General features: G+C 35.9%; 1 protein-coding gene across 1 annotated transcript; it reads right to left on the reverse strand.

Moving 5' to 3' along the window:
* Positions 1-1,699: 1,699 nt before the first annotated feature.
* On the reverse strand, positions 1,700-2,853 carry LOC133293267 (protein MAIN-LIKE 2-like; the record flags this gene model as incomplete). Its single annotated transcript, XM_061491802.1, has 3 exons — positions 2,572-2,853; positions 1,879-2,489; positions 1,700-1,778 (listed from the first exon to the last, which is right to left on the reverse strand). Coding segments are annotated over exons 1-3 (972 nt in total), but the record flags the coding sequence as incomplete, so codon positions are not given.
* Positions 2,854-14,353: the final 11,500 nt, after the last annotated feature.

Genomic DNA, 14,353 nt, shown 5'->3' on the forward strand with positions numbered 1-14,353 from the left:
AGACAACGCCTTTCCTTTACGTTTTACGTCTTAAGGCTCCATACCAAGCCATAAGCCCTTAATCACTTGATTCTGACTTAGTTCATTAATTACAGAAGTTCAACTTCATCAATCTAGGGTCCACAAACCCCCAATAGCCTACTGTACACACAACACAACTACTGTTCTACGAAATCCCAGAATATCTGGATATTCCTCGGGACCATATCCGGATATGCAATATCCGGATATTTCACTGTACATATCCGGATATACAATATCCGGATATCCAGATTCCCATATCCGGATATCCAAATCCCATATCCGGATATCACATATCCGGATATTCCTGGGGCAGATATCCGGATATTTCACGACAGAATGCAGAAATTGCATTTCGTGAAGATATCCTTCCAAGGTTGGGTTTTTACCGATTTTAAACACCTAAACATGCATTTCTAGGTGTGTTTGACATTACCCAACGTTATGTTATCATCTTTTAACCTTTACATGCATCAAGGTTCCATTTTTAAGCATAAAACTCATGATCAAAGGGTGGTACAACATACCAAGGCTCAAAACTCAGAACCAAAAGGCCCTTGGAGCTCACCAACAGTCCCTCAACCTCTGACTAGGACAGAACACGAAAATGCTAGCACAAGATGGTTCCTTTCTTCACAAAGGTTTCTTGAAGCTTCACAAACCAAGAAGAAGGTGGCTCTCAACCCACACCCCAACTCAGCACACCCCCTGACCAGAAACAGTGACTAAAACCCCAAGCAAAGCACCCTCACACCCTCACAAAGATGATTCCCAAGTGTTTACAAGGAGAAAAGAGAAGGATCAATGCCAAAGGTCCCAACTTGGCTCAAGAGAAGGTGAAGGAACCAAGGAGAACAGTTCTGGTCAGCCACCAACACAAACTCACGCAGCCAATTCTGTTTTCTAGGGTATTGTGCCCTTAAAGAGGGTATATATAGCCCACTCACAGATTAACACGCAGTATTAACTTTAATTGTTACGCCTTGCATTTTAATTTCAAACTTTGGAATCTGAAACTACACATTTTTCCAAGAATTATCATATTTTTCTTATAATTTGCGGAGCACCTTTCCGGTACGCGCTTTTCAAAGCCAGTACCAGTTTCTAGCACCATTTCTCATTATTTGGACTTGAAACTCGTTTTACATGTCCTACATATTAATTATCATGCACTTATTATAATTTTTCGGTATACTTTTTCGGTACGCATTTATACCGACTAGCAGAACCGGTATCTGCACATTTCGTCAGAAAAACGACTTTCAGCATTGTTACTCACTTACTATAATTATTAGAGCCTCATAATAATTATTAGGGTCAATTATGGAATCATTTCCTAATTTTTCATAATTAATTAATTAAAATTCCTTAATTAACGGTGCAGGTTCTTACACCTTCCCCCGTAGAGTATGATCATGTATCCCTCTTAACTTTATGCTCGAATCCGGGATGGGTTGATCCAGTCCAAACTGTCGCATGCACCTATCCGGCTGACATGCCTCTACGGTGTGGAAGTAAATAAGGGGACTGACAACAAGCCAGAGGTACTGCTGGTGGTCAGTCACGTCCAGCCACTGATAATCGATATATGGTTGCCAGACCACCTACACATAAAATGAAATTTGAATATAAGGAGTTTCAAATTAATATACAACAAACTAAGTAAGGACCACCTTACCTCATCTCTACAAAGTGTATCCAATGTAGCCCGATAATGAGTGACCTCATGAGGTTTAAACTTTGCCACTGTATTAAACCTGTCATCAGAAACATACATCAGGAATCATAATCAATAAGTATACAGATAGTATATATGATAAATCATTAGCAAAATTTAATATGTTTAACTAAGCATACTGGCATCCATAATGCGTGTCTGGCTCTGGATGAGGAGGAAGCAGCGGAGCAATAGGTGGGAATCGTATCCATGCCCAGATCTGAAGGAGAATATGGCAACCACCCATGTCAGATTGACCGACATCTGTCAATTCACACAAATTCCTGAAAAGGTGTGACAGAACCGCAAATCCCCAGCTGTATCGGCCAATATCATAAAATCCTCCCCCAAGCATCGGGACTAGCCGACAACCGAAATTGCTGCCTCCAGACTTGTCCGCCAGCAACCAAGAACCCAGCATCCTGGCAATGTGCGCCTTTGTGAAGTAGATCTCGACATCATGATCCCCAGAATGATCAGTCCACCGGGTATATAACCGATCTAAGTATGAGATACGCAAGTCGCCTGAATTATGGAACTCATTTGGTTGTGGAACCACCCCAAATACAGCCCCACAAGCAGCGGGCCAATCCTCAGAGTTGGATCCGGTGACAACATCCCCGTCAGTAGGCAAGCCCAATATACCTGCCATATCTTGCAAGGTGATAGTCATCTCTCCTTGTGTCATGTGGAAAGTATGTGTCTCTGGTCTCCACCTCTCCACCAGAGCACTAATTAAAGGGGCATCCATCTGTGATAAAATATGCATTTAGAGCATGTTAATTTATGGTATTGAATAATTACATAAATACAAAACAACGTAAATTGCATACCTGAATACGTCGCATCCGGGCAATATGTATGAATCCGGCCTGTGTCAGGTAGTCTGCGAGTACCTCTGGGATAGCGCCGGTAGGTGGCCCCCCACATGGCTTCCCACGCCTGGTCTTTATTTTTCTGACATGCTCCGTATTCCACACTCGCTGTGAAATATGAGCACGCTGCGTCCTCTTACAAAGGACGTCCCATCTGTACGGCCCAGGTATGATGTACATGCTGGGATCGTTAGGCTCTACATCCGATGCAGAACCCGATGAAGATGATGACTCAGCCATTACCCTCAACTATATCATATAAAACAACATTTAAATTAATCACAAGTAATGCCCCATTTTATTTACAAATTAATTTAGCAATGCCATAATTTATTATCAAAAAATTTAAGCATATACGTCATTTAATTTACTAGATTCAAAATTAATATGATAATGTTAATACATAGTACAGTCATTTATTTGTAATTAAGTAATAAAAAACATTGGACAAAATTAATGTTATACTTACTGAAAACTTAACCCTAGGTCACTAATAACTTCATAAATATGTACTAATTATGACGCATCTCCCGCATTAATAACATCATACATACAAAATTTATAAAGTCGCTATCACTATTTTCCAATTAACTAATTAATACACTAGATCCTAATGCATAGTTAAATATTAATAATACTAACTACGTAACATAAAAAGGGAAGTATCATTACAACATTCATAGCATTGCACAAGATTTATAAGTGACTATCCTAATGTTCTAAGTCTCTAATATACGATCAATCCTAACAACATGTATTGCTAACTAGCACCGTAATTTAAACGTATACATTGGAGGTATTACGACCTTACCTAAGTCGGCAGAGCTTCGCTACGAACCGTGGTTAGAGAGAGGTTAGAGAGTGGTGAATGAGTGAGGAGTGAAAAGGAAAGTGGGGGTATTTATACTATTGCACAATGTGACGCCCCTTTTGGGTGTCACATGTGACGCCCCATTGGGGCGTCTTCTCCTTCATGAGAGACCCTCAATGGGGCGTCAGAGACGCCTCAATGGGGCGTCACATTATACAATAGATCTGTAAATACTCTCCAAACTGTAATAAATGCGTAATTATTTAATTAAATTGCAATAAATAAATTTTTTTGCCTCGTTTTACTCTTTATTTGATTCTATTTTTCATTCCACACTTCATAGTAAAATCCTTTTTCCAAATTACACAAACCCTATAAAATAATCTTTCCTAATTAATGACATACCTTACACTAGAGTGCTAGACCCACCACAAGGAACATGAAACAGGCATCTGAATTTTATTGACTTTTTTTTTATTCAGTGTTCCCCGAGAACTTGAATTTATTTCTTTATTTCAAGTTTTCTCACAAAATAGAAAAAAATTCATGTTTGAGGAAATTTGTGAAAATATGAGTAATTTTTTTAACTTGAATCTTAATATAATTGAACTCTGCATCTTCGACACATTCTCTAGTAAAATGAATCTTGGAGTCTATTTGCATGCTTCAGTAATGGTACATATATCTCCCGTAACGATTGTATTTTTTATAACTTTGGCAAAACAACTATGCTAGAAAAGAGTCTAGCATCTTTGTTACCTATTTAGTTGTATGTATTAATTATGTATTTATGCATATAAATCTTAGTTTATGAACAATAAATAATTTTTTTGAAAAAAAATAATATATAGATTCATTAAACCAATATTATTAAATTCAGAACGATCAGGACTCAATTGAGGTATTATTTTAATGGGTTGTTATCATTGGTTGAATAGTTTCAACTGAATTTATATAAAAATTTATAATAAATATATGCGATGGTTATATTTACAACTTAATTGGTTTACAAACTCTTACAATCAAATTTTAATAATTGATTTTCATCGATCGAACGGTTATAATTTATTATATTACACTTACTAATTAATTAATAATTTTTAATAAATTATAACCGTTAAATTAACAAAAATTAACAGTTAAAATTTAGCTGTAAGAGTTTATAAATAATTTAAGTTGTAAATATAAGCATTTTCATAAATATAATAATAAAAATATTATGTCAATTAGATGACATTTGTTTAATGACAAATTTTATGCGTATATTCTCAAGTCCTTGGTTTAGGTGTGATAGTTTTCAAATATTTCACACAAAATTCTAAAAAATCCGATGATGGTTGTTTATCGGTTTGTAGTCTGGTTCATGGTTAGAGCCAGCCAATTCGATTTGATTTTAATAATACTGCATTAAACAATGACTTTATAATATAAGAAATATAACATTAAAATTAACTTCATTTAAACCGATTTGTGGACCGTTTTCTGATCGAATCAATTGGATCAGTCAGCAAGTTCAATCCGATTTTAATAACACTTCATTAAACAATGACTCTAAAATGAAAAGAAAAATCCAATATTGAAATTACCTTCATTAACACAGTACGATTTTCTATATATCCAACCCTCAGGTTATAGCCATAAAGAGGGGTATACTTAGACTTTCTCACTTTCTACATATGTCATGTCACATTTATATCACGCAACCATCAGCATTACCTATCACGGAGCAGTTGACCAAACTTCAGAAAAGGCCAATATTCGGCTCTTTTCAAAGTTGATGCCCCACTTGTTGTTGCCAATCATGGAGCATTTAATATTCAATGAGAAAACGACAATAGATCACAAAGATATATTTTGAAGAGTAAGGCTTCTTTTGAGTCTCTCATAAAAAAATATGATCTTCACTCTAGTTTTTTATAAAAAAAAACAAATTAATCTTGAAGTTTCTAAGAAATTTAAAATTGACTCATTTAATTGAAATCGCAATTCCTCTTAAATTTAAAAAAAAACTAAAATTGATCTACTTTAAATTTTATAGAGATCAGGCGACTAATTTTTTTTGTAAGAAATTAAAATGAGAACCGTGATTTTTGTTATAAACCCAAAATGGGCTTTACTCTAGTTTGAATAAGTGCTTATACTCTTTAATTTATTTTTTTAATCTATTCATCCATTACTCAACTGATCTACTTCGAATCAATAGGATTATAAGAAGGGGTTTAGTTTTCTTACGTGGTAGTTGACAAGTGAATTTTCCTGCACAAATAAGAATCAGTGGGTCTCATTACTTTTTAAAATAAAAATAAGAAAAAGAAAAAAAAACTTAACTTTTAATGTCTGAACAGGAAATACTATTCATTCTTTCTGTGGCAGAAGAATAGTATTTCCGTTATAAGAACGGTAAAACATTTCTACCAAATTTTTAATATAGTTACATATTCAGAACTCAAAATCGAAACCACTTATTAAATTAAAACAATAATATATCAATTGATTTGCGTATTTGATAATGGGAAATACTTTTCTCATGTCGTTGAAGATAGCTATCGTATGTCATACACTTATCGAATTTTGTGCCAACTTTTTCCTTTCCTTTTTTCTTTTGTTTTAAATTATGGACCCCACACATTTATTTCACACACATGAGAGAACTATCTCAAGCAACATGAGATTAGTAACTCCCTTTTGATAATAGCAAATACTTACCATTATAAGTTGTAAAGGAGTACTGCTAAAGTGCTAGAGCTTATAATTAGGGCAAATATTATAGCTCCTTAAAATCGCAGTAGGGAGCGGCCTAGGTGTCATAAGTAGTGTTTTTAAGCACAAAAATGCTAAGAGGAAATATTATGCCGAAGAACTGAACAAGACTATCAGCTTTTCTACCATGTTTCACTTTCTAGCAATAAGAAAATTTAAAGAAACCTATATGAAATAAACAATATAATCATTAACAACACTCTCAAATGTCAATACCATTTGCATTCCCAACATAATTATACAATTTTATCACAACAATAATCATTAACAACACTCAAATTATCATGTAGCAAAAAAGACTGAGAAACCTCTATACTCTCACTGGTCCATCATTAGCTTCATCATTGTTAATTGCTCAATATTTTCTTTTGTTGAACCATAGCAATTAGAGCCTGAATTTTGGCCTTCACTTTAATTAGTAATCCCTTCTGGTGTGAACTCGATCAGTAATCCACCCTTTCTTGTTGTTTCCCTTTTTCCGTTAGATGGATCATAACACAAAAAGAGCCCAGTTCCCTGCAAATCTAATGGTGCCATCTCATGTGGGTTGTTGTTTGCATTGACGAATAAGTCTTTGTAGCCAAACAAGTACAAGTGAAAAATAACACTTTTCAAATTGTCCGGCGGCATCCATTACCATCGGCTTATATAGCTATTGACTCTTCAAATTTGGTGGTTTGAAACTTTTTGCCCTCAAGTTGAACCCACCGAACCCATCTACAACTCTATTTTAGATTAATTCAATATAATATGGAAAAACGTTAGTCCTTTTAAATGATATAATTTTGTGTCATTTTAAATCTTAACTGTTGATTTTCGTCAATCAACGGTTATGATTTATTGGGTTTTATTACGAATTACTAAATAATTAATAAATTTGATCCAATAAATTCTAACCGTTGATTGACGAAAATCAACGGTTATGATATAAAATGACACAGTTATAACTTTTAAAAGGACAAATATTTTTCCTATATATATATACATATGTACATGTGTGTGATATAGAATCCTTTGACACCGGTGTCAAACTTTAAAATTTGACACCAAATTCTAATCGTTGATTTCCGTCAATCAACAATTATCATTTATTGAGAATTAATAAATTTGACACGAAATAATTTTATCTCCTATGCACACATAAAAAGACGTGAGGCCATGTGAAGAGAAGAGAAGAGAAAAAATAACATAAACTCCACATACTTTTATGTATATATGTATAAGAGATAAAATTATTTCCTCTAACATGAAAAACAGTTATTTATATATATATATATATATATATATATATATATATATATATATATATATATGGCAAAAGTATTTCTACAGCAACTTTAGATAAGCTTATCTACAGCTGTCATTTTTAACTATATTCTCCCGGGAGAATATAGTTATAACGTTAAAGTTGCTCTTTTCTCTCTCTCCTCATTTACTTTTCAGAACTTTTTTGCTGACGTGGAGAGAGAGAAAAGAGCAATTTAACGTTATAACTATATTATCTCGGGAGAATATAGTTAAAAATGAGAGTTGTAGATAAGTTTATCTAAAGTTGCTGTAGAAATGTTTACCCCTATATATATATATACACGTGTGTGTGTGTGTGTGTTAATATCCACTTAAAATGTTTCAAAGATTCACACATATCGCTAGACCTTAACATTCATAAAGTCAAAGCAATTATAACTATATGATGAAGCTCCTTACATCAGCTTTATTCACCACTTGCACTTGAAAATAACGTCACCCGAGCTTTCCAATAGAGACTATATAGGGATGAACCCAAAATATAGCACCTTAAAAATGTTTACTATATTCACGCCAAAAAGTTTGAGTAGTTTAATTTGCTCAGCACATAAATATTGCTTTCAAAGACAGCGGCAGAAAGCACCGTATCAAGGAGCAAATAATACTGAGGGGATGCAAGAAGCTCGCGGTCGCAGAGGATACGTTCCTGTGCTAGTGGGCATAGGGAAAGAAGATATGGAGAAGATTTGGGTAACTATCAAAGCCATTCAGCATCTCACCATTGTTGAGTTGCTGCAGCAGTCTGCAGATGAGCACGGATACCAGCAAGGCTTGCTCAGAATCATATATGATGCTAACAACTTCAAAGCCATGCTTCATAATATGTCGAAGAAATAGCTATAAGATATATATTGTGTAGAAGTATAGAAGTACTCGAAGAGGTAATCACTAGTTTGATCTTACCAGTTAGTATGTGGCTTTGGATTTGGGTTTAGCAGTTTTCATTAGCCATGTAGTCGTAGGTAGGATTGTGTGTGTGTAGGGGTTTTGTGGTAATGGAAGCTACAATATGTACTTCTCAGTCATTTGTTAAATGAATTAGCTAATATATTACTATACAGTTACCAAGTGGAAACATTTTTTTCATTTTATGAGGGTGAGAATGAGATTCAAACCTATAACCTCATGCAATCTATTCATATCCTTCATGACTATACCGCATTAAGTGGCTTACAACATTTATTTTAATTGGACCTGTTCAAGCATTTTATTTCAAAAGTACTTGACATTTTTGTTGGAATAAGGTCCCTCAAATATATTTCATCGTGAAATCAAATAACAAATCTCGAGTGCAGTTATGGAACTCAGTACTTGGAGGTCGGCTTATCAAGCCAGTCTAATAAACATAAATAGGAAAAAGTATAAAAACATAAAACTAGAGAGATGGAGTGAGCAGAAAGAAGACACTTGAAAAAGGGTATTCTAATATATTATAGAATTGTAAATAATCTGTACAAAGGGTTCTCTATTTATAGAGAATATTTGACCTACTTTTAACCTAATGGGCTTGGCCCAATACAACAAAAAATGACTAAATAAAAACTAAATAATAACTAAATCAATATTATTTACAACACTCCCCCTCAAGCTGAGGAATAAATATTTATCATTCCCAGCTTGCTAGTAAGTTCTTGTCCTCTGTCTGGATCTATAATTATTTTTCTGATCAGAGGTCATTTGATATTCTGTTTGGTTGATTTTATCGCTGGTTGTTAACTTTTTTTGTTAAAGAATGGCTGAGCATGATAGTTCTTTGATCTTATCTGGTAAGAGCACACGTTCTATATCTCTTCTTGCTTCTTGCACTGATTTTAAAACCTCATGGATTTTGGATTCTGGTGCAACTGATCATATGGCTTGTCGTACTGAGTTATTTTGTTCTTATCATCCTACTGTTGGTAGTCATACTATATCCGTAGCTGATGGATCCCATAAATCAGTTATTGGTTCTGGTAACATTCAAATTCAACCTTCCTTGTTTCTTAAAAATGTTCTTTATGTTCCTCAGCTTTCTACTAATCTTATCTCCACTCAAAAACTTACAACTGATTTGAATTGTTCTATCACATTTTTTCCTTCTCATTGTCTTATTCAGGATCTTACCACGAAGAAGACAATTGGAGTTGCTAATGAACAGGATGGGTTGTATCATCTCCTTCCAGACCATGCTAGCAAAAATCAGTTATTAATAACACGTCATCCTTCTACTGCAGAGTCTATGATTTGGCTCCATCACAAGCGTCTCGGGCATCCACCATTTAGTCTTTTGAAGTCTATGTTCCCCTCTCTGTTTCTCAATAAGTCGGTTGAGACCTTTCATTGTGATGTTTGTGAATTTGCAAAACACCATCGAGTGTCATTTCCTTCTAGCACTATTAAAAGCAGAGAACCTTTTTCTCTTATCCATTCTGATGTTTGGGGCCCTTCTAAAGTGCACAGTGTTTCAGGTGCTAGGTGGTTTGTTTCTTTTATTGACGATTGTACTCGGATAACATGGATATACTTGATGAAAGACAAGTCTGAAGTACCAGAGATATTTATTCGGTTTCATCACATGGTTGAGACTCAGTTTGGTAAGGGTATTAAAAGACTCAGATCTGATAATGGTACTGAGTACGTCAATCAACGCCTGTCACAATTCATTTCAGACAGAGGTATGATTCATGAGCTCACATGTGTTGATACCCCTCAACAAAACGAGGTTGCTGAAAGGAAAAATCATCACCTTCTTGAAGTTGCTAGAGCACTACTTTTTCAGACATCTGTTCCTAGTTCTTATTGGGGAGAAGCAGTATTAGCTGCAACTTTTTTGATCAACCGTTTACCTTCACGGGTCCTTAACAATATCAGTCCTATTCATTCCATGACTTCCTTCTTTCCTTCTGTTCCCATATTGCAGAGCCTTCCACCAAGAGTGTTTGGATGTGTTGCCTTTGTCCATGTTCATAAACAACATCGGAGTAAGTTGGATCCTAGGGCTCTTAAGTGTGTCTTCCTTGGTTATAACCCTTATAAAAAAGGGTACAAGTGTTATCATCCACCAAGTCGGAAATTTTTTGTTTCTATGGATGTCACCTTTCAAGAATCTGAATCTTATTTCCTGGGTCCTCATCGTCAGGGGGAGAATAGTTCTTCAGAAGACTCGTCCCCTTCCTTCTTTGAGTCTGGATCAATCTTCTCTCTTCCTAGTGTGTCTGCTCCTGGTGTGTCAGAACCTTCAAATACACCTGAGATACAACCCATACTGTCTCACCAGCAACCTCAATCGTCTGAACCACTGGTAAGTCCTGAATCTCCTATTTCTTCTGAATCTCCTGTTTCTGATTCTAATATTATTTCCTCTCATGATTTGTCTATTTCTTCTGATATCTCTAATGACTTACCCATTGCTTCTACTTTTGATGACTTACCTATTGCTCTTAGAAAAGGAAAAAGATCTTGTCACAAGAAAACTTGTTCCTCCTGTCCCTCTTGTACTCAATACCCTATCTCCCACTTTGTTTCCTCTGCTAATCTTTCTGTGCAGCACAAAAGCTTTGTTTCAGCACTAGATTCTATTGCAATCCCAAAATCAGTACATGAAGCCTTGAAAGATAGGAATTGGGCTCAAGCCATGCAAGAGGAGATGAATGCTTTGGAGAAAAATAAAACATGGGAGGTTATTGATAGACCCAACGGAAAGAAAGCAGTAGGGTGCAGATGGGTTTATACCCTGAAATATAATTCTGATGGCACTCTTGAGAGATATAAGGCTCGATTAGTGGCCAAAGGTTACACTCAAACCTATGGCATTGATTATGAAGAAACTTTTGCTCCAGTTGCAAAGATGAATACAGTGAGAATCTTGTTATCCCTTGCTGCCCATTACAATTGGGATATAAATCAATTTGATGTGAAAAATGCTTTCCTCAATGGTGAGTTAGAAGAAGAAGTCTACATGGAAATCCCGCCTGGTTTTGATTCTGTGAAGGGGGAAAATAAAGTTTGTAGATTAAAAAAGGCCTTGTATGGATTGAAGCAGTCACCTCGTGCTTGGTTTGGAAGATTTACTAAGGTTATGATGACCTTAGGATACAGACAGAGCCAAGGAGATCACACTCTTTTCTTCAAGCACTCCCAAAATGGGAAGCTTACTGTGCTCCTTGTATATGTTGATGATATTATTATCACAGGTGATGATTTTGTGGAGAGACAGATTCTGCAAACACGGCTTGCCTCTGAGTTTGAAATCAAAGACCTTGGGAAACTGAGATATTTCCTAGGGATAGAAGTAGCTCATTCAAGCAAATGAATTTTTATCAGCCAGAGGAAATATGTTCTTGATCTTCTCAAAGAAGCAGGAAAGCTCGGGTGTAAACCCTCTAATACTCCTATTGAGCAGAATCACAAGATGGGCTATGAAGAAGAGAGTTCTCCAGTTGATAAAGGACAATATCAACGGCTAGTTGGGAAATTGATATATCTGGCCCATACTAGACCAGACCTAGCTTATGCTGTTAGTGTTGTCAGTCAGTTTATGCACGATCCAAAAGAAAAACACATGCAGGCAGTAGAGAGAATTCTTCAGTATCTTAAAGGTACTCCTGGTAAAGGATTGTTATTCCGACGTGATGGCAATCTATCTTTAGAAGTCTACACAGATGCTGATTATGCTGGATCCGTGACTGACCGTCGTTCTACCACTGGTTATTGCATGTTTCTTTGCGGTAACTTGGTGACATGGAGAAGTAAGAAACAAGATGTGGTTGCCAGATCAAGTGCAGAAGCTGAATTTCGAGCTATGGCTCAAGGCATTTGTGAGTTACTGTGGCTGAAAATTGTTCTTGATGATCTCAAAATAAAATGTGAGGGACCTATGAAGCTGCTATGTGATAATAAGTTCGCTATTTGTATAGCTCATAATCCAGTTCAACATGATCGGACTAAACATATTGAGGTTGACCGCCATTTCATCAAAGAGAAACTTGATAGCGAGTTGATTACCACTCCATACATTCCCACTGGGCGTCAATTGGCTGATCTATTAACAAAGGGGCTTCCTTCAGACAGATTTCAAGAACTTACTAGCAAGCTGGGAATGATAAATATTTATTCCTCAGCTTGAGGGGGAGTGTTGTAAATAATATTGATTTAGTTATTATTTAGTTTTTATTTAGTCATTTTTTGTTGTATTGGGCCAAGCCCATTAGGTTAAAAGTAGGTCAAATAAGCGTGGTGGGCCCATAACCCACAGGTCCCTGGATCGGAACCAGGCTCTGATACCAACTTGAAAAAGGGTATTCTAATATATTATAGAATTATAAATAATCTGTACAAAGGGTTCTCTATTTATAGAGAATATTTGACCTACTTTTAACCTAATGGGCTTGGCCCAATACAACAAAAAATGACTAAATAAAAACTAAATAATAACTAAATCAATATTATTTACAACAAAGACATGCCAATTTTTATTTTTATTTTTTTTAGTATTACAAAGGGGTGAAAGCCCAAAAGAAAACTACAGAGGATACGAGTTCAAATCCAAAAGAGGATTCATCTCAGAGGGACAATCGGGAATTAAAATGAACGACTCCCTGCCAGAGGTAGCAAGCTTGGCTAGGTAGTCTGTTACGAAGAGAAGCTCCACACGTGTGAGGGTCCATCCAATTAGGCTCCAGGATTACGTGCCTTGACTGTAGTTAGTAGAAGCAGTTAAACGGTTGTAATAGTTAGTTGGAATAACCAAAATATAAAAGCTGATGTTGTAAGTAACAGAATCATTGAATAAGAATTTCCTTGAATCGTTTCTCTTTTCCTTTCTCTTCATTGTCCTTAGGGTTCATCCCTAACAATTGGTGCTTCATCTTATGAATGCCATAGACAACAGGATGCGAGTACAAGATCTTGCAGAAGAGTTCTCCACCTTTCAACAACGAGTCGATGGACGCCTTGTTGATTATCAGACACAAATGGCTCGAGTTGAGTCACAGATTGAGGAGCACCAAGTGTAAGAACCTGCACCGATAATTAAGGAAGTTAATTAATTAAATATGTGAAATTAGGAAATGATTTCATAATTGACCCTAATAATTATGATAAGGCTTAAACAATATTGTTAAGTAATTAATAATGCTGAGAGCCGCTTTTCTGACAAAAAGAGCAGATACCGGTTCTGCTACTCGGTATAAATGTGTACCGATGAAGTATCCCGGAAAATTATGAAAAGTGTGTATATGTCACTAGAATAATATATAGGACTTGTAAAACAAGTTTCAAGTTAAAATAATGAGAACTGGTGCCAGAACTGATACTGGCTATGGAAAAGCGCGCACCAGAAAGATGCTGCGAAAAATAATATAAAAATATAATAAATCTTAAAAAAATGAGTAGGTTCAGATTCTAAAGTTTGAGATTAAAATGCTAAGCGTAGCTATTATTGTTAATACTGTGTGATTAATTAAGTGGACCTATATATAAGCTACGGCACAATGCCCTAGGTCAGAATACAACATTTTCCTACGTGAGTTTGGACCCCCTTGGCTGCTGGTCAACTTCTCCTCCCTTGCCACCTTCATTCTCCATAGCAAAACCTTCAAGGAACCACATTTCTACCTCGTTTCTTCACCTAAACACCTTGTGTGAGTGAGGGATATCATTGGGGGTGAGTAGAGAACCTTGCTCTGAGTTTTTGGTCACTGGTTGAGTGGAGTTTGAGGGCTATTTTTTTGAGTTTGGTGTGAGGGGTCATCTTCTTGGCATTTTGAGCTTCATGGTGCCATGATGATGGAGAAAGGTCCAACCTTGTAGTACATTTTTGTGCTCTTGCTTAGTCAGTTCTGTGGGACTGTGTTGGAAGCTCCAAGGAGGAGTCTTTTTCTG

Source organism: Gastrolobium bilobum, unplaced genomic scaffold (genome assembly GCF_033153095.1).
Source record: "Gastrolobium bilobum isolate Gb01-03AN ecotype WA unplaced genomic scaffold, APGP_CSIRO_Gbil_v1 utg48634, whole genome shotgun sequence".
In the NCBI taxonomy this organism is placed as follows: Eukaryota; Viridiplantae; Streptophyta; class Magnoliopsida; order Fabales; family Fabaceae; genus Gastrolobium; species Gastrolobium bilobum.